Raw genomic sequence first — 18,332 nt, 5'->3', positions numbered from 1 at the left:
CAGGGGGGGGGGGGGTTTTTTTTTTTTTTTTTTTTTTTTGGCTGGGGTTGGGGAAGGGGGGCGGAGGGCGGGCGCCCGCTGCACGCGGGAGCTGGGAGCAGGCCCTCGCGTGGGCAGGGGAGGGCGCGCACCGCGGAGCCGGGCCGCAGGGGCTGGGGGAGGGGGGTCAGGAAGAAGAGGAGGGGCGTACTCCCCCTCCCAGAGACCCCTTAAGTCTAATAAGGTCATGGCTGGGTCTCTGAGAGCGTGGACCTGCCCCCCTTTACTCTGGGCGGGGAGGGTTAGAAAGTCGTTCACTTCTCAGCCTTCCTGAGTGGGAACTTGTATGTCTTCCAAAGGGTGAGGTGGCTTTGACCCCGGGTTGCCCAGCCAGCACGACCGAGGAGGTGGCTGGACAGCTGGAGGATGAACGGAGAAGCCGACTGCCCCACAGACCTGGAAATGGCCGCCCCCAAAGGCCAAGGTAGGGGCATCCACTCCCAGCCCTCTGAAACTTAAACCCTCTTTGCCTCGTGGCTGTGGGGCACACTGCCTTCTTCAAGGGCTTTTCCAGTCTGCATACACTGAACTGGGGGAGAAAGTGCCTTGAGTATTTATGAATCAAGCATCTCCCACACTTGGGGTTTGGCTGAATCCAATTTTTTTGGCCTGGAGTGGCTTACCTCCCCTCTCTCCCTGTCCCTCACACCCTATGTTAGAGGAGGCCTGCCTTCTGGGATTCGCATTCAGCCTTAAGTGTGTCCCAGCCCAGTGTCCTGGAATGGGAAGAATGATGACTGTAGAGGAAGGGTCAGGAAGCGATTAGGGAAGCCTTCTCAGACTTTTTAGGAGGACCATGAGGCTTTTGTAGAGGCAGGTGGAGAAGAGGGCTGTTTTGGTGTTTTGAGGCCCCAAGCCATGGGATATATGTACTCAACTAGATCTCTGCCTCATTCAGCAGTGATCCAGTCTGGATGGGGGTGGAGGGTAGGATGGAGCTGGGCAGCTGGCCATGCTTGTGGGACATTGAGGGGAGAGGGCATTATGGCTCCTTGTGGCCATTCTGCAGTATCCCTGGCCTAGGTTACGAGATGCAAATGAAAATGGAGAGCCCTTTTGACTTCTGGCCTTGGGTGGCTATTCTCCCAGCCCATCCACAGAGGCCTAGAGCTCTCTGGGGCTGCATTTCAGTGGCTGAAAATAACTGGTCCAGACCTGGTCTTGCTTCCCTGGGGAGTTGGGCTGACAAGACAGCTTGTAATTCTGGGGGTTCTCCCTGGATCAGGGCCCTGAGAGCTTTTATGCACCTGCCTACTTTGCCTCAGAGTTGCCATGTATCCTGCTTCTGTTTCTGTTTCCTTTTTCTTATTTGCCAGAAATTCTCCCTTGATCTGCCTTGAGGGGCTAGGGGATAGTGGGTATCTCTAACATTGGTTTCCAGCTGTGCAGGAAAGACACCTGCATGAGTTTTCCTTACTGCCCACATCCCATCCTCAGTCCTTGCACATTTAGAATATCTACTCAGAACTTGAACTTGGCAGCACATTTAGTTACATTGCCTCCTTGCTTCCCTCCTTCTCTGACAAGCTACCTCATCTCCCACAAAGTCCTGAATCACTGTACCTTCATTTCCACCCCTCTTCCCCTTACAGCAAATAGCTGCCTGTTGCAACTTGGCACAGTAGAAATGATAATAGCTTTGAAGCAAGCCAGACTTGAGTTTGAGCCTGGCTTTCTAGGTATAGCAGGGTCTGGACTGGAGTCCCTGCCCTCATCCAATATGGCCACAGTTTCCTTAGGGCTGAGCCATATCTTGTCTCTGCCTTCAGATGGGAAGCAACCAGGGGCTGGGATGCCCTAGGGAGGAAGAGTTGAGCACTCAAGAACTGGGGAACAGATTGGGGGGATAGCGTGAGCCAGGCATGATGGCCTCTGTTACCCTTCACCAGACCGTTGGTCCCAAGAAGACATGCTGACTTTACTGGAATGCATGAAGAACAACCTTCCATCCAATGACAGCTCCAAATTCAAAACCACCGAATCACATATGGACTGGGAAAAAGTTGCATTTAAGGACTTCTCTGGAGACATGTGCAAGCTCAAATGGGTGGAGATTTCTAACGAGGTAACTGATCCCCCCTTTCTGACACACACACATACACATACACACATTACCCCCTCCTCAGCCGTGGTAGGGGAAGTGAAACAGGCTGTAAACAGGAAGGAAAGAGACCAGGAGAGGCGTTCATGTGGTCGCCCGTTAGCTCTCTACCTGCCCCTTTGCATTTTGGGAGGTGGCACGGTTGACAGCACTGGCTTAAAGTTATGCCACTTTCTATCTGGGTGGTCTTGAGCCAAACAGCCTGAGCTGTGCTGAGATTGACAGAGGTGCTAGCATGCTAAGATTGAAGGAGGTGCTGGCATGGACAACCAGGTTGAGGTCAGGTAGTCCCCTTGTTGCTGGCCTTTGGTGTGTACTGACTGCCTGGGCCTCTGTGGTAGGCATGGGCCAGTGCCTGGGTGTCAGGCTGCCTGCTTCATTTGGCTGTTGGTCTCTGCTCTTCTTTGGTAAATTTAGTCTAGTAAAGAGTAGAAGAGACCCGTTATAAGATGGGGGTATGCTACTGTGTGGCATTTTCCTTTTCCCAACTTCCCCTTCCTCCCGCCCCTCTTCCTCCAGGTGAGGAAGTTCCGTACATTGACAGAATTGATCCTCGATGCTCAGGAACATGTTAAAAATCCTTACAAAGGCAAAAAACTGAAGGTGAGTTACTAGGAGGAGGAGCATGAGGGGTAGGGGAGGAAAGATCCAAAGAATGGATGGTATTTGACCTCCATTGTGTCCTTGTTCCTTGTCCCTTCTTCCAGAAACACCCAGACTTCCCAAAGAAGCCCCTGACCCCTTATTTCCGCTTCTTCATGGAGAAGCGGGCCAAGTATGCGAAACTCCACCCTGAGATGAGCAACCTGGACCTAACCAAGATTCTGTCCAAGAAATACAAGGAGCTTCCGGAGAAGAAGAAGGTGGGGGGGAGGAGAGTTAAGGTGGGAGGAGGGGAGAGGCTGGGAGCAGCTGGTGTGGTGTGGGTCGGTTGGAGGTAGGCCTTGGAGAGACCTGGCATCAGGGACAAGGGTGAGTCAGCACAGCAGAGTAGGTCCTGGGCAGGCACACCTGATCGTCCCTTCCTCGGCCCACACGTGTTCAGGCACAGGCACCACCACAGATGTAAACCAGAGAGCAGATGCTCAGACCAACCTTTCCCCCTACAGAAAACCCACAGCATTCTGTTTCATCAGGCTCTCTCCCCCATACACCCATCCTCACTGTTAGGCTGCGCAGTACTTCTTCACTCTCTATGACGTTTCCCGTCATGGTCTCATCTGATATTTGCAATGTCTTCATAAAGGTAACCCCAGGAAAAGGTTATCCCAGTTTTGTGGGCAAGGAACTGAGGTGCAGGAGGGTTAAGTGTCCCGGGTGACACAACTATTGATACTAGAGCAGGATTTAGTGCCCCAGAGTCCCAGTCCAGTGCTGTTACTGCCATGTCCACCTGTGAAGTGCACTTCCTTCTCCACGCACACATGTTCACTCAAGGACACACATTGTCCCTCCTGGCCTCATACTGTTCCTTGCAGAGGTTGGGTACTGTCCCAGACCATCAAAGCATTAACTCTGGTTGGAGGGTTGCCCAAGCCTCCCAGGCAGGGCTGCAGTCACGCACAGAGCTCAGGAGGTCCCTCCCAGAGAAAGGCAGCAAAACATTGGAGGAGCCCTGCAGATGGGACACGAGGAAGATGGGATGGGGACAGGGGACACAAAGAAGAGACACTGGACAAGGAGACAGAGCCAGGGATAGATGGGGAAGGGCAGCGGGAAAGACAAGAAGCACATCTGCTTGGAGAGGAAACAAAGCCATACACAGCCAGTTCTCAAAAGGTGGCACCGGCCGCCGCCATGCTGTTAGTAGCCTTTTTCCTGGTTGGCATACCCTGGCTGCAGAGTAACATGCCCTTGGTGCTGTACCCAAAAAAGCCAGCTGTCGGCAACCACTACCCAAGCAGAGCAGGGGTATGGATTGCTGGAACTGTTGTTGACTCTTTTGATGAGGATGTTGGACAGCTGGCTGCACACACCCAAACACTCATGGGATGGGAGGGAGAGGCCAAGCTCTAGAGTTAGAGTCAGGGAAGGCCAGAAGAAACTGGTAGAGTGGATGAGGTGCTGTCCTGGGGGGCACAAGACTTGGGCCTGCTCTCCTGGCTCTGGCACTGAATTGCTGTGTATGGGGCCTTTGGTAAGTCATTTTACTTCTCTGGGCCTGGTCCTTATGTGAGGTGAGCCAGGTCTGTGTGGTGTTCTCCAGCTCTAAAACTTTTGTCTGAGGAGTACTGAGATTGGGGAAGAGGAGGCTGAGCTCTGCTTCTGGTTTTCTATGGGAACTATGGGAAAGGAGCGCTGCCTTTCTCTGTCTGGTACTTCTATAAGAGGCGGGTTGGGCTCAATTGCCATGAGCTCCTGGCACCTGCCAGTGCCACTCTTGTGAGCCTGCGAGGACAACAGAAGAGATGGACATTGCATGGGAGCCAAGAGAGGAGGTTGATGAAGAGAAAGAGACACATTGGAAAGGAACAAGAGGAACAAGAGGGAGACTATGCAGAAGTGGGGAAAGATGCAGGGAGGGAGTGAGGTGAGGGTGGGAAGGCAGTGGAGAGGCCAAAAAGGGGGTGATGAAGGGAAGGGAAGCCAAGTGGTGGGAGAGAATGAGTGGGCTGAGGGAGGGAGAGCTGGAGGGGACAGACAGCTGGGATCCTAGAGAAAGGGAAGAAGGTAATGGTGTCAGAAATGGGCAGGAAGATGCAGGGCAGCTGGCTGTGACTTGTACTGGAAGAACTTACTCTGGGTTCCCCTCCACAATCTGCCCTCATGCCTTGGAAATAGGACTCAGCCCAGCCCTGGCCCCATGTAGAGGCCACCTCCAAGGGGCCAGACTAATGTCAGCTGCCTCAGACAGTGAGAAGAGGGAGCAAGGCCTGCACCTGACTCCACTGTGAGAGTTCTGTGGTGTTGGAGAAATGAGTGGGGGAGCCTCAGCGCTGCCACTGCGCACTGTGTGACCATGGGTAATGCCATGGCCCCCTTCTGGGACTGTCGCTCAGAAGGAGAGAATAGGATATAGGATTCAGTGTCTGGGCAGCCCCTGCAGCTCCCACGATCTGTGGTAGAAGCCGGCAGGTCTGCTCTGTGGTGAGTCCCGCCGGGAGGCGGGCAGGGCACCAGCCTCCACTCCCTGCATCACAGCGTGGGAGGCAGAAGAGCCAGCGAGGAGGGGTCTGGGTGGCCTTCATAGCTCAGGGCGAGATACTGTTGGGTCCTGGGTGACCCTATCCCCTCCTCCCCCCAGATGAAATATATTCAGGACTTCCAGAGAGAGAAACAGGAGTTCGAGCGAAACCTGGCCCGATTCAGGTAAGGCAGTGGAGCCCAGAGGAGGGCTATGGGGAACTGGGGGCAGCAGAATAGGCTAACCCTGGCCAGAGCCTGGAGTTTGCCATCTCTGAGGCATGGAAGAGGATGGGTCACATGTGAGCCCTAGTGTATCATGCTCAGGGGCAGGGACAGGCAGGCAGCCACTGTCCCACTGAGCCCCAGCTGAAAGGCCCAGGAGGCTTGGTGGGTGGGACAGCTAGCTTGGGTCTGCCCTGGCAGCGTCCCCTGCTGATCCTTGCTCCCCATGTCCTGGCTAGGGAGGATCACCCCGACCTAATCCAGAATGCCAAGAAATCGGACATCCCAGAGAAGCCCAAAACCCCCCAGCAGCTGTGGTACACCCACGAGAAGAAGGTGTATCTCAAAGTGCGGCCAGATGTGAGTGTCCGGCCAAGGGCTGGGGGTGGAGGATGCACGGCGGTGGCCGGGGGGAGCCGCACCAGGTCGGCGGGGCACGGTGCAGGGGAGCAGGAGAGGAGGCCCCTCCCCAGGGGTGGGCTGCATGGACAGGGCCCGGGCCAGCTGGCGTGCGAGCGTGTGCGTGCGTGCGTGTATGAGCCAGTCCCCTTGCACCCAGGCGGGATCTCCGCCTCTCCACCTTCCCCTCCTGGCCTGTGGGGGACACTGATGTGACCTCCCATGGCCTGAGGGGCGGGGCCTCTGTGCCCCTTCCCCCCTCCCCTGCCCCTGGCTGCCTGTGCGTGTCTGACGGCTTTTGGTTTGCAGGCCACTACGAAGGAGGTGAAGGACTCCCTGGGGAAGCAGTGGTCTCAGCTCTCGGACAAAAAGAGGCTGAAATGGATTCATAAGGCCCTGGAGCAGCGGAAGGAGTACGAGGTTAGGCTTCCGCTGCGCTCCTCCCTGTCCGGCTCTTCACGAGCCTCTGCCCTCCGACTCCGTGGCCACCGCACTCTGCGGGAGGTGTCACTCCCCATCCTCTGTTGAGGGAGGGGCCTTCTGGGCCCCTCACCTCTGCCCCTACCTTCCCCACCCCCCACCCCCATGAGATCTCAGGCTAGGGCAGGGCAGGGCACCATGTCTCATGTGACACCATTGATGTGCAGCCATCCCCAGCTTTGCTCCCTGCCTGCCCTCCCCAGCGGCTCTCCCCGTGCCCCTGCCCCAGCTAACCCCACACCCCATTGCCCTCCATCCCCTCACCTGGCTCTGCAGGAGATCATGAGAGACTATATCCAGAAGCACCCAGAACTGAACATCAGTGAGGAGGGTATCACCAAGTCCACCCTCACCAAAGCTGAACGCCAGCTCAAGGACAAGTTTGATGGGCGACCCACTAAGCCACCTCCGTGAGTGCTGCCCTGTGGTGGGTGGGCAAGTGGGCAGCTGGGAAGTTGGGCTGGGCTCTGCCGGTGAGGAGGCCTGCTGTCCTGCTCGCTCACGGGCTGCGCCTCTCTCCCCGCCGCTCTGATAGGAACAGCTACTCGCTGTACTGCGCAGAGCTCATGGCCAACATGAAGGACGTGCCCAGCACGGAACGCATGGTGCTGTGCAGCCAGCAGTGGAAGCTGCTGTCCCAGAAGGAGAAGGACGCCTATCACAAGAAGTGTGACCAGGTGAGCTGTGGCAGGGGCCACCCTGCCTTGGGGTTTTGAAGCATGAGGTCTGATCCCATCTTGGGCTAGTCAGTCCCTGGTGGCGTATGCCTTGGGTACTTGCCTCCAATTTGGTGTGGGGCTGGGCTGGGCTTAGCAACTGAGCCCATCCAGGCAGGGAGTCCAGCCCACACCCAGGCTCTGGAGGCCCACTGAAGGTCACTGTCCTCCGAGTACTGCAGGGTCTGTGGTGACACTGTCACCAGAATGATCCTGACTCCACTCACTTTCCCAGAAAAAGAAAGATTACGAGGTGGAGCTGCTCCGTTTCCTCGAAGTAAGTGTTCCTCAGGTAGGGCAGTGGGCAGAGAGGACTGGGGCTTGGCAGGCAGAGCCCTTGTGAGCCCGTGCCCCTCTTTCCTCTCCAGAGCCTGCCTGAGGAGGAGCAGCAGCGGGTCTTGGGGGAGGAGAAGATGCTGAACATCAACAAGAAGCAGGCCACCAGCCCCGCCTCCAAGAAACCAGCCCAGGAAGGGGGCAAGGTGGGCAGAGGGTACGGCCGCGCAGGGGGGTGGGCAAGACTGGGCTCCCTGGCAGCACCACGGACCCCGACCCTCTGCACCTGGACAGGGCGGCTCTGAGAAGCCCAAGCGGCCCGTGTCGGCCATGTTCATCTTCTCGGAGGAGAAGCGGCGGCAGCTGCAGGAGGAGCGGCCTGAGCTCTCCGAGAGTGAGCTGACCCGCCTGCTGGCCCGAATGTGGAACGACCTGTCTGAGAAGAAGAAGGTCAGGCTGCCTGGCGGAGCGCCGTGCCCTCAGCGGGGCTGCCAGGGCCCCCTCCTCCCCTTGGCAGGCCGCGCCACCTCGCCCCTGGCCGCCTCAGCCAGCCTGAGCCACGCGGTGCCTGGGCTGGGACGTGGGGCCGGCGCCCAGCAGCCGGAAGGCGGGAAGCTGTCAGCTGAGCGCTGCGGGCCAGGCGGGGGCGAGCCCCAGGCGGGAGACATCTGCACCAGCCCACGCCTCTGCCTGCTGGCGGGTGCGCCTGAGCTGCTGCGCGGGGAGCGCGCGCCCCCTGGGGGTGGGTGGAAGGCTGACGCCCGGGCCATCCCCGCAGGCCAAGTACAAGGCCCGGGAGGCGGCGCTCAAGGCTCAGTCCGAGAGGAAGCCCGGCGGGGAGCGCGAGGAACGGGGCAAGCTGCCTGAGTCCCCCAAGAGAGCTGAGGAGATCTGGCAACAGAGCGTCATCGGCGACTACCTGGCCCGCTTCAAGGTGACGGGTGGGAAAAGGTAGTACTGCAGCCTCCAGCCCCGGGTGACCCCTCCCACGGCTGATACCCTTATTGGTCCCCAGAATGACCGGGTGAAGGCTTTGAAAGCCATGGAAATGACCTGGAATAACATGGAAAAGAAGGAGAAACTGATGTGGATTAAGAAGGCAGCCGAAGACCAAAAGCGATACGAGGTAGGAATGGGGTTGGGGCCACCCCATTTGTTGAAAGCTCGGGCACTCCCCTTTGGGTGAGCCTCTCTGAGCAAGAAGGCCCAGTCTTGGTCTGTGACCCTCAGCAAGCCTCAGCTTCTTTCTCTGAACCCCTGCCTCTCATCAGTAAGGTGGGGGTGACATTGCTAGCCTCCAGGCTGACTCGGGGACACGAGCAGTTGTGAAAGCACTTGTAAACTGTGGTGCCTGCTGCAGACGTGAGCTGTTAGGAGGTTGCTCACTAGCTCTACCTGTTTCTCTTCCTCCCCAGCACAGAAAAAGACAGCCAGCTAAGGTGCTGATGGCATGGGGCAGAAGGCAACAGTATTTTGGGGGTGGGACTGGGGGGTGAGTGTGACCTTTCTCCCTCCAGAGAGAGCTGAGTGAGATGCGGGCACCTCCAGCTGCTACAAATTCTTCCAAGAAGATGAAATTCCAGGGAGAACCCAAGAAGCCTCCCATGTGAGCCTGGGGGTTGGAGCCTACCCTGGAGGTGGGGGAGGGTCAGGGCTGGAGGGCTGCTTTGTTGGGGTCCTGACCCTCCTTGTACCACCCCCACCTTCCAGGAACGGTTACCAGAAGTTCTCCCAGGAGCTGCTGTCCAATGGGGAGCTGAACCACCTGCCGCTGAAGGAGCGCATGGTGGAGATAGGCAGCCGCTGGCAGCGCATCTCCCAGAGCCAGAAGGAGCACTACAAAAAGCTGGCCGAGGAGCAGCAAAAGCAGTACAAGGTGCACCTGGACCTCTGGGTCAAGGTAAGAAGACAAGGGACCCTTGGAAGGAACAGGGAGGCATCAGACTAAGCCAGCACCAACCCAGCCTGGCCCACCCACCCACTTGTGCTGGCTGGTCTTATTCATGATTTCATTCCATGCCCTCGCAATCCTGCCGGATAACGGTTACTATCACCCTTTTATTTTTATATTTTGAGACAGAGTCTTGCTGTCTTGCCCAGGCTGGAGTACAGTGGTGTGATCTTGGTTCACTGCAACCTCCACCTCCCAGGTTCAAGCGATCCTCCTTCCACAGCTCCAGAGTAGCTGGGGCTACAGACGTGCACCACACCACCACACCTGGCTGATTTTTGTATTTTTAGTAGAGATGGGGTTTCACCGTATGCTGGGCAGGCTGGTCTTGAACTCCTGATCTCATGTGATCCACCCACGTTGGCCTCCCAAAGCACTAGGATTACAGGCTTGAGCCACCGTCCCCAGCCACTATCACCCTTTTAAAAATAAGGAAACCAAGGCTCAGAGAGGTTAAGTAACTTGTCTAAGGTCACACAGTAAGTTGAAGAATTCAAATCAGACTGCGTTTTCCTCCCCCATCTGGGACCATGGGACCTCTCCTAGACTGCTGGCCTTTGTGCTTCCCCTCTGTGCTTTGGTTGAGTAGTCAGATCTGAAAAGTGGAGAGAATCACCTGTGTCCTTCCCATTCACCAAGGCAGGTTGGCCAAGGACCCAGGAAGATTGTGGGGATTTGCTGTTTCAGGAGCTCGGCGAGCCCCACTGCCTCATCAGTGGCTCAAGGGTTTGGTGTTGGGGTGTGGTTGGTGATGCCAGGCTGACTCATCACAGGGGTACTTCTTTGGAGTGAGGAAGAGTGAGGAAGACTCTGATAGGAGCTTCCATTTGTGTAGAGCAACAGGGAGAATGTGAAAACCAACAGTCTTAGTGGTTTATAGAAGGACTCTGGGCATCAGAAGCAGAAATACTAGAGCTTGGGCCAGTGCAGTGGCTCACGCCTGTAATCCTAGTACTTTGGGAGCCCAAGGTATGAAGGATCACTTGAGGCCAGGAGTTCAAGACCATCCTGGGCAACATAGTGAGACTGCTGTCTCTACAAAAAAAATTATAAGGTAGCATGGTGTGGTGGCACACACCTGTAGTCCCAGCTACTCTGGAGGCTGAGTTGGAAGGATCACTTGAGCCTAAGAAGGTCAAGTCTGCAGTGAGCTGAGATTGTGCCACTGCACTCCAGCCTGGGTGACACAGGACACAGAGCAAGACCCTGTTTCAAAAAAAAATTGGACCCGTGTTCTCAGATCACAGGGGCTCTCTGCAGAGACCTAAAATCTAGGGAGCCTGGGAGGAGTAAGATGGGGTGATGATATATAAATGCTCAGCCCACTGCCTAGCACTGGGCCAGCATGCTCAGTCAGCAGTAGTTGGCTATATTCCAACCCTTGCCACCTCTGTCTCCCCCAGAGCCTGTCTCCCCAGGACCGTGCAGCATATAAAGAGTACATCTCCAACGTGAGTCTGGGAGCAGAGCAGCAGTGGGGTAGGGGTGGGGGGATTCAGGGGTGTCTGGAACTCATGGCTGCCACCTTCGTGTCCCCATCCTGCAGAAACGTAAGAGCATGACCAAGCTGCGAGGCCCAAACCCCAAATCCAGCCGGACTACTCTGCAGTCCAAGTCGGTAAGGAGCCCCTGCCAGATGCAGGGGCGTGGGGTGGGTGGGACTGCCTGGCATGGCTGGGCAGAGACCAGAGACCACTGATGTGCCTCTGTCCCTCCAAGGAGTCCGAGGAGGATGATGAAGAGGATGAGGATGATGAGGACGAGGATGAAGAGGAGGAAGATGATGAGAATGGGGACTCCTCTGAAGATGGCGGTGACTCCTCCGAGTCCAGCAGCGAGGACGAGAGCGAGGATGGGGACGAGGTGGGGCAGACAGGGCACAGTGGGAGGGGAGGGGATTCCTGCCAGGACGGTCACCTGATGACTCTCCACATCCTTTCTCACCCCCCAGAATGAAGAGGATGATGAGGACGAAGATGATGACGAGGATGACGATGAGGATGAAGACAACGAGTCCGAGGGCAGCAGCTCCAGCTCCTCCTCCTCAGGGGACTCCTCAGACTCTGACTCCAACTGAGGCTCAGCCCCACCCCAGGGCAGCCAGGGAGAGCCCAGGAGCTCCCCTCCCCAACTGACCACCTTTGTTTCTCCCTCATGTTCTGTCCCCTGCCCCCCTGGCATCCCCCACTTTCTTTCTTTCTTTAAAAAAAAAAAAAATACGGTGGGGTAGGGGGCTGGAGGAGCCCAGGCCAGGACTCTGCAGCCTCAGAGACATCAGCCTTGGGGGTCCTCCTCCAGGGACAGCAACCATCAGACTAAGCCAGCACCGGACCAGCCTGGCCCACCCCACCGACTTCTGCACTTGCAGTTCCGGCATGGACAGTATACCGGAGAGTGGGGGTGGGGGGGTCCCAAAGAGTTCGATGAGGCCCTCCACACCTGCAGCCCAATCCAAGGTGGGGTGGAAGCTTGGGGAAGACCCATTCCTTCCCAGAGGGGCCTGCCACCTGGACCCCTGCATTGGAACTGGAGGCAGGAAATGTGGGGAGAGGAGGGCTGGTGCCTTTGAGAAAACAGGCGCTGCCCTGGTGGCCCTCTCCCCTGCCCCCTGCAGGAAGGAGCTGCCTGGACCCATTCATGGGGGAGGGGGCAGAAGTGTTTTTTATATATGTGTATATATTTTTTTTTAAGCTCTGAGCTGTCAACGAGACGTTTCCTACCGATCTCGGCTGCCGTCTCTGTTGTCATTTCTGGGAGAGGGAGGGTTTAGGGGTAGGTTTGGAACCTTTTAAAAATGGTCTTGATGTGTGTGGAAGAGAGTATGTGTATGTGTGTTCCTGTACATAGCATGGGTGCAGCTGTGGATGTGTGCAAAAGTGTGTGTGTGTGTGTGTGTGTAAGGGGGTCTGTCCTAGAGCCCACATCAGTTTGTTGTGAATCTGGAAAAAGGGTCGGTGAGAGCCGGGAGATGTTGACCCTGGTGGGAGCAGACTGTGGCTACCCCATTCTCCACATCCTCTGTTTTGCCCAGTCTCTGATTCCATTAGGGGGAGTGTGCCGAAGCCACTCTAGGATGCTTCCCAGACCAGGCTTCCCTCTGCCAGGGTCACATGCATCCGAGCTGCTGGTCTCCATTGTCCAGCAGGAAGGCTTCCGGAAAGACAGGCAAGATGGTGTGAAGCTTAAAGCTTATATTTGGTGGGAAAGGCCTCCCCTGCTCATCTGAGGGGCCAAGCCTGGCCACCCTAGGCTCAGAACCTGGGCTTCAAGAAATATGCTGGGAGCTCCTATCTTACACATCCCTCCAGCTTTCCTTAAATCCTCCCACCACCCCCTATTTCCTTTAATTTCTCAGGTCTGCTCCCTCCTCCCTCAACCCCACAGCTGGGCAAGAAGTCTGCAAAAGCTGCTTCTCAGCTGTCTCTAACTCTTCCCAGCCATTTCCCAAATTTTTTGGTACCTTATTCCTCTTAATAAGCCAAGTCACCTTATATCTGTAGTTCTTACTTTTTTGTTGACTAAATTTGGAGGGTTCTTTTTTTATGATCATGTCAATGACCTATTAAATTGGGGCTTGGTGCTTTTCCACCTTCCCCCTCTGAATGAAAGCCAAGGAATGGGGGAAGAGCAGGAACTGCCGCAGAAGTGGGGCAGGAATGGTGAAGGGCCCTGGCCCCAGAGAGGCTGGTGGGTCCCTCTCTCAAAGGCAGGCAGACAGTCTCTGCTTCGCCTTGGACCTTGGTGCTGGGGGTGGGGAGGCCTGGGGGGTTACTCCCCACTCCCATTCCCCTTCCTTTGTCCTAATTCTGGAATTAAGTAAAGGGGTTTATAGGTTCTATTTCTTCCCAAGAGCCCTGCAAAGAACCCCAGTCTCCTATTTGGCTGCCCTACACTGTTGTGTTTCAGTGGAATGTATTTTCATTTAAAAACAACTTTCAATGGGGCCCTTTTTTTTTTTCCTGTTTTAAAATTGAAAATTCTTACAGTACAAACAAGACTGTCAGGGTGGAGGTGTTGGTGCTGTAAGAGGTCACTCTTGAGTGCATTTTGGCACTGGGATGGGATGGCTGGGGTGGGAAGACCCCCGTCCCCGCCCCCAACTTTTTTTCTAATATTTAAGGAGTGTTTTGTAGGATTCAACAACAACCACAACTTGAATTTGTATCATGGGAGGTGGGAGGGAGTGGCTTAGAGGTGTCTGCCTATGCTTAAAGCCAACTGTGGAAGTTTTGTTTTCCCTTTTTTGTATAATAAAGTGAAAAACAAAGGTTTGACTGCTGTCTGGTCACTGGAATCAATGAAGGTGATGTAGTTCACAGGGGTGACCCAACAGGTTTGATCTATAAAAATGCTTGAAGCCAATTTGCCGTTTTTTCCTAGAACTATCTTCCTCTTCCCTGAAGATTCCATAGGCAACCTACATTCACATTGTTCTGTGCTACTTTTCTCAATTCCATTTGTTCACCTTGGGTTGTCAGACCACTAAAGACTCTGAGAAGTTGGAGAACAAATGCATTTTCATCCACAGTACATGGTCTTGGGGAATTGGAGGTGATGAGCTATTAGGGTCAAGGGTTTGCCCTGGGCATGCAAGCCTTCCTAGTGTAGGGCTTATCGTGGGGAGTTGAGGGAGCACTCTCCCACTCTGAGCCTTCAGCTCCGCCCCGGGTTAAAGGTTAAGGGTTAAGGATGACTTTCCTAAGACCATCTAGACCTCTGATGGGAAGCAGGCTGGGCTGGGCTGAGATAACTTGCTCTCTGAGATTAAGGAAGACACCCTTCCCCGTGCAGGCCTTGGCTGGGTTCCTGGAACCTCAAAGGGCTGCAGACCCAGGTCCCGTCCAAGAACTCTCTCCCAGCCCTCGCCCCTATCCTATACTGGCCAAACTTCTAAAAAGCTTGTTGCACCTCTTGGCCTCCCACTTAACAACATCCCTTGAGGCTCCTTGCTAAGGTCACCAACATGTTCATTACATCTGGTGAACACTTGGTCTGTCTTTCGTCTTCTTGATCTACTCTGCTGGTGTCAGCTCTTCCTCATTTTATCCCAGGTGTTCATGTCTCTCCCTTCAACTTCCCATTATCGTCCATATGCAACCATTCTGAAGGGTGGTGCCGACAGAGATTGCTCTTCCAAGCTGCAGACCTGTGTAGACACACTTGCATCCTCTGGGATATCTTGCAGGCATCTCATACCTCAAGACCCGAAATGATTACCAAACGCTTAGTTGTTCAACCTAGAAAGCAGAGTATTGGCCTTGACTTCTCTCTCCCTTTCACCTCCAGGTTCAATCACCTAGACCTCTCCATTCCACTTCCTAAAGCTGTCTCAAATCTGCCGACCCCTCCCACAGGGTGACTCCCACAGCTGCCACTCCCATCCTATTTAAGGCCACCATCATTGCTCAACTTCGGCAAAGACCTCCTAAAGCTGATCTTCCTGCTTGCACTCTCGCCCCCTACAGCCCATTCTTCACATGGCAGCCAAAGTTATCTCAGAAATAAATCTGATTCTGTACTGAAAATTTACCATGTCTTACCATGGCCTTACAAGGTTTGGCCCCTGCATTCCTTCTCTTATCTTCGCTCACCCTGCTCTTCCTAACCACTCACAGTGATCCAGCCAAGTGATCTCTTTTGTTCCTCAAACATGCCTACCCGCGGGGTCTTGGCACCTGTTCTCTCTGCCCAGAATGGCTATTCCTCCAACTCTACACATACCTGATGTTTTTTTCATCCTTTAGGCCTCAACTCACACGTCCTCTCTCAAAGAAGTCTTTCCCAACCACCTGCTCTAGAGAGGCCTCCTCCATCTTCTTGTTTATGTATTTGTTTATTATCTATCTCACCAAGTAGAAGACACCTTATCTGCTTGTTCATTACAGTAATCTCAGCATCTGAAACTGCCTGATACACATTTGACACCCAAGAAAGATTTGTTGAGTGGGTGAATAAGTCTGGCCCACAAGGCCCTAGGGGATCTGCTGCCCCTGTTAGCCCTGCCCTGGCTCTAGCCACACTGGCCATTCATGTCTCGAACATAACATGCTCTCTCCCAGGGTCTATACGCATGGTGTTCTCTCTGCCTAGTTAATTCAGGGCTCCACTTAAAAGACCACTTCCTTCCCTGAGCTCCTGAGAAAAAGGGTCTCCACGCTATATGTTTCTTCAGCAGCCTGAATGCCTTCACACTTAGGCCTTATTTCCTTCCCATCAGGGCTTGCTAGGCTGTAAGCCATGCTAGGACAAGGTTTGTGTGTCTCTCTTGCTTGCTGCTGTAACCCCAGGGTCTCACCCAGAGTCAGGACCAGCTCAGGCCTTAGTGTTTATGAACTGGTGCTAACAGTGAAGACTGTCACATGCCCAAAGAGGTCACCATCACAGAGTAGCCCACGCCAAGCACCGAATGAATAGTACAGTCTAGTTGTACAGAAGATTGGTATGAGGATGGCCATGGGTGGGGATATGAAGAAAGATTTAGGTAAACAGGGAGAAGCCAGGAGGATTTTCTGGCCATGGCGCAAATTCCTTAGGGCAGAATGTGCTGGGCATATTTAGGTAAGAAACAGATCAGCATCACTGGTGGGAAGAATTCCTGAAAAGGAGGTGGGAGATAAGAGAAAGAGAAGGCTGAGGCTATGTTGCTGAAGTTCCTGAAAACCTAGCTTACTTCTCTGTGCCAGATCTAAGTTCAATCACCTTTCGGGTCTCCATCAGCTGATCCCACAGAAACCTCAATACATCCCAGACTGAAGTCATCCTTTGTCCTCCCATGTCCTCCCCTGAGTTCCCCATCCTAGTTAAAGGTGTTGTCGAGACCTCCCTCTCCTTTCCTCGACACACCTCAATCAGTAACAAAAACCTACTGCTTTTGGCCAAGCCCAGTGGCTCATGCCGGTAATCCCAGCATTCGGGAGGCTGAGGCAGGTGGGTTTCCTAAGGTCAGAAGTTCGAGACCAGCCTGGTCAACATGGTGAAACCCTGTCTCTACTAAAAATATAAAACAAAAATTAGCTGAGCAAGGTGGTGTGTGCCCGTAATCCCAGCTATTAATGAGGCTGAGGCATGAGAATCGCTTGAACCTGGGAGGCAGAAGTTGCAGTGTGCTGAGATCACACCACTGCACTCCAACCTGAGTGACAGAGCAAAACGCTAAAAAACCAAAAACAAAACAAAACAAAAAAACCTACTGTTTCTAAGTTATTCTCCAGACCACACTCCAGCATGATCTACTAAAAATATAAGTCTGGTGAATGATTCCCCTTGAGGACTCCTCATGGCTTACAGGCGAAACTTTCAACACCTACTTGCTTTGTCCCGTATGATCCAGCCTGCTCACCTCCAGCTACTCTGCCACCCAATCCTCTGTTCCAGCTTGATCCATGTTTCTGAAGCTTCTGGTTGGGGATATCCAATGCTTTCTTGGCCTACCTTCACCTGGTTCATGTCCTACTACAAGAAGTTTTTCTTTTTCTTCTTTTTTGTTTTGTTTTGTTTTGTTTTGTTTTGAGACAGCGTCTCGCTCTGTCGCCCAGGCTGGAGTGCAGTGGTGCAATCTCAGCTCACTGCAACCTCCGCCTCCCGGGTTCAAGCGATTCTCCTGCCTCAGCCTCCCGAGTAGCTGGGATTATAGGAGCACGCCACCACACTCAGCTAATTTTTGCATTTTTGCAGGCTGGTCTTGAGCTCCTGGCCTCCCAAAGTGGTGGAATTACAGGCCTGGGCCACTCCGTCCCACCCAAGAAGCCTTTCTTGACCAACTTTCTTACATTATTTGATGTCTCCTTCTGGCTACCTCTGTTCTCTCTCTCTCTGCTGTTTTCGTCACACTCTTTTGCAATTATTATCCTACCTGTCCATCCCACAAGACAGTGAACTTCTTGAAGAAGCACAACTGTCTTATATCATCTTTTATCCCAGCACCTGGAGCACGGTAAGAATAACAGCTAAGATTTACCAAGCACTTACACAGAGCTAAGAATTTCACATGCACTGACTTGTTAATCACTACAGCAACGCAATGAGATAGGACTATCATTATGCCCACTGACAACAGAGGAAACTGAGGCACAGGAAACTCATTTGTTAGGTCCAACGATTTAAATTCAAATCAGACGCCTGATCTTAACTACTCTGGAATATCGCCTTAATAAATGTTTGCTGTTTCTCAGGAAAAATCGGTGAGAATAAAATAAATATTTGCTGAAAACTAAAAACCAAAGATGGCTCCAAGTATGTGATTTCAGACTATCCTCCTTTTTAATCTTATCTCTTGAGGGGAGAGGGCTGTCACACAACCGTTCCAGGACACCAGACACAGAGTAACCGAGATGAAAGCGCCAATCCAGCCATCCACCGCGGCTGGGAAAAGGTCCGCTCCTTCCTAAAGAGGGACTGAGAGCGTGAGCATAGGGACACTCTGCACCCAAGGGAAAAGCACTGGGTCGGGGGAAGGATCTGGCTAGTGCCAGGCAGGCTGTCTTGAGGGGTGGGGGGTCCAGCGTGGGTTCCGGAAGCAGGAAAGGCGAGCAGGTGTGGGATCTAAATTAGGATGAGGGGCGGGGAGGGCGCTCCGCGCAGAAGGGCGCAGCTTGGCCTCCGACCTCAGCAGCGGACCCTCATCTCGGCCGCTAGTTGGTCCGCAGGCCTGGCGTGGGCTGAGACCCGCCCAGAAACCGGGAGAACTGAGGCGCGGGCGAGCCCCTTCGGTTCTACGGGCTTTCCGCCCCGAGGTCCTAACTGCGCCCCACTTCAAGTCTGGCCTCTTCACAGAAGTGGCTGCACGCCTCGGGGTAAAGGGGGGACCGGAGGGTGGGGGGGAGAGAGCGGGCCCCGAGGGAAGGGCGGGGAAGCCTGGGCCGGAAGGCGTCCCAGGATCGGCTGGGAGCCGGCGCTCTCTTTCGACGCCACCCGCTGCCCCGCCCCAAGCCGGCCGGGACGGCACAACGTCTCCGCCCCAGCGCACCGCGCACCTCACCTTGAACGCCGCCCCACCCACCCCATCTTATTGGGCCTCCCGGGT

The 18,332-nt window shown here is 54.4% G+C and overlaps 1 protein-coding gene across 2 annotated transcripts; it reads left to right on the top strand.

Moving 5' to 3' along the window:
- Nucleotides 1–69: 69 nt before the first annotated feature.
- On the top strand, nucleotides 70–13,581 carry UBTF (upstream binding transcription factor). Of its 2 annotated transcripts, XM_017876043.1 has the most exons (20): nucleotides 70–463; nucleotides 1,929–2,104; nucleotides 2,660–2,743; nucleotides 2,848–3,003; nucleotides 5,385–5,449; nucleotides 5,728–5,848; nucleotides 6,197–6,307; nucleotides 6,644–6,777; nucleotides 6,903–7,044; nucleotides 7,319–7,360; nucleotides 7,452–7,565; nucleotides 7,654–7,809; nucleotides 8,138–8,293; nucleotides 8,375–8,485; nucleotides 8,877–8,965; nucleotides 9,070–9,259; nucleotides 10,714–10,761; nucleotides 10,857–10,928; nucleotides 11,030–11,173; nucleotides 11,262–13,577. In XM_017876043.1, exons 1-20 carry the CDS (start codon nucleotides 406–408, stop codon nucleotides 11,385–11,387), a joined length of 2,295 nt encoding a protein of 764 aa, XP_017731532.1. In that variant the 5' UTR covers nucleotides 70–405; the 3' UTR covers nucleotides 11,388–13,577. The 2 variants fall into 2 exon arrangements, with proteins under 2 accessions (XP_017731532.1, XP_017731533.1); XM_017876044.1 differs by lacking the exon at nucleotides 6,197–6,307 and having other exon boundaries at nucleotides 133–463; nucleotides 11,262–13,581.
- The last annotated feature ends 4,751 nt before the right edge of the window (nucleotides 13,582–18,332 follow it).

This window comes from Rhinopithecus bieti, unplaced genomic scaffold (genome assembly GCF_001698545.2).
Source record: "Rhinopithecus bieti isolate Rb0 unplaced genomic scaffold, ASM169854v2 scaffold_10088, whole genome shotgun sequence".
NCBI lineage: Eukaryota > Metazoa > Chordata > Mammalia > Primates > Cercopithecidae > Rhinopithecus > Rhinopithecus bieti.
This window is presented reverse-complemented; position numbering and strand designations above follow the sequence as displayed.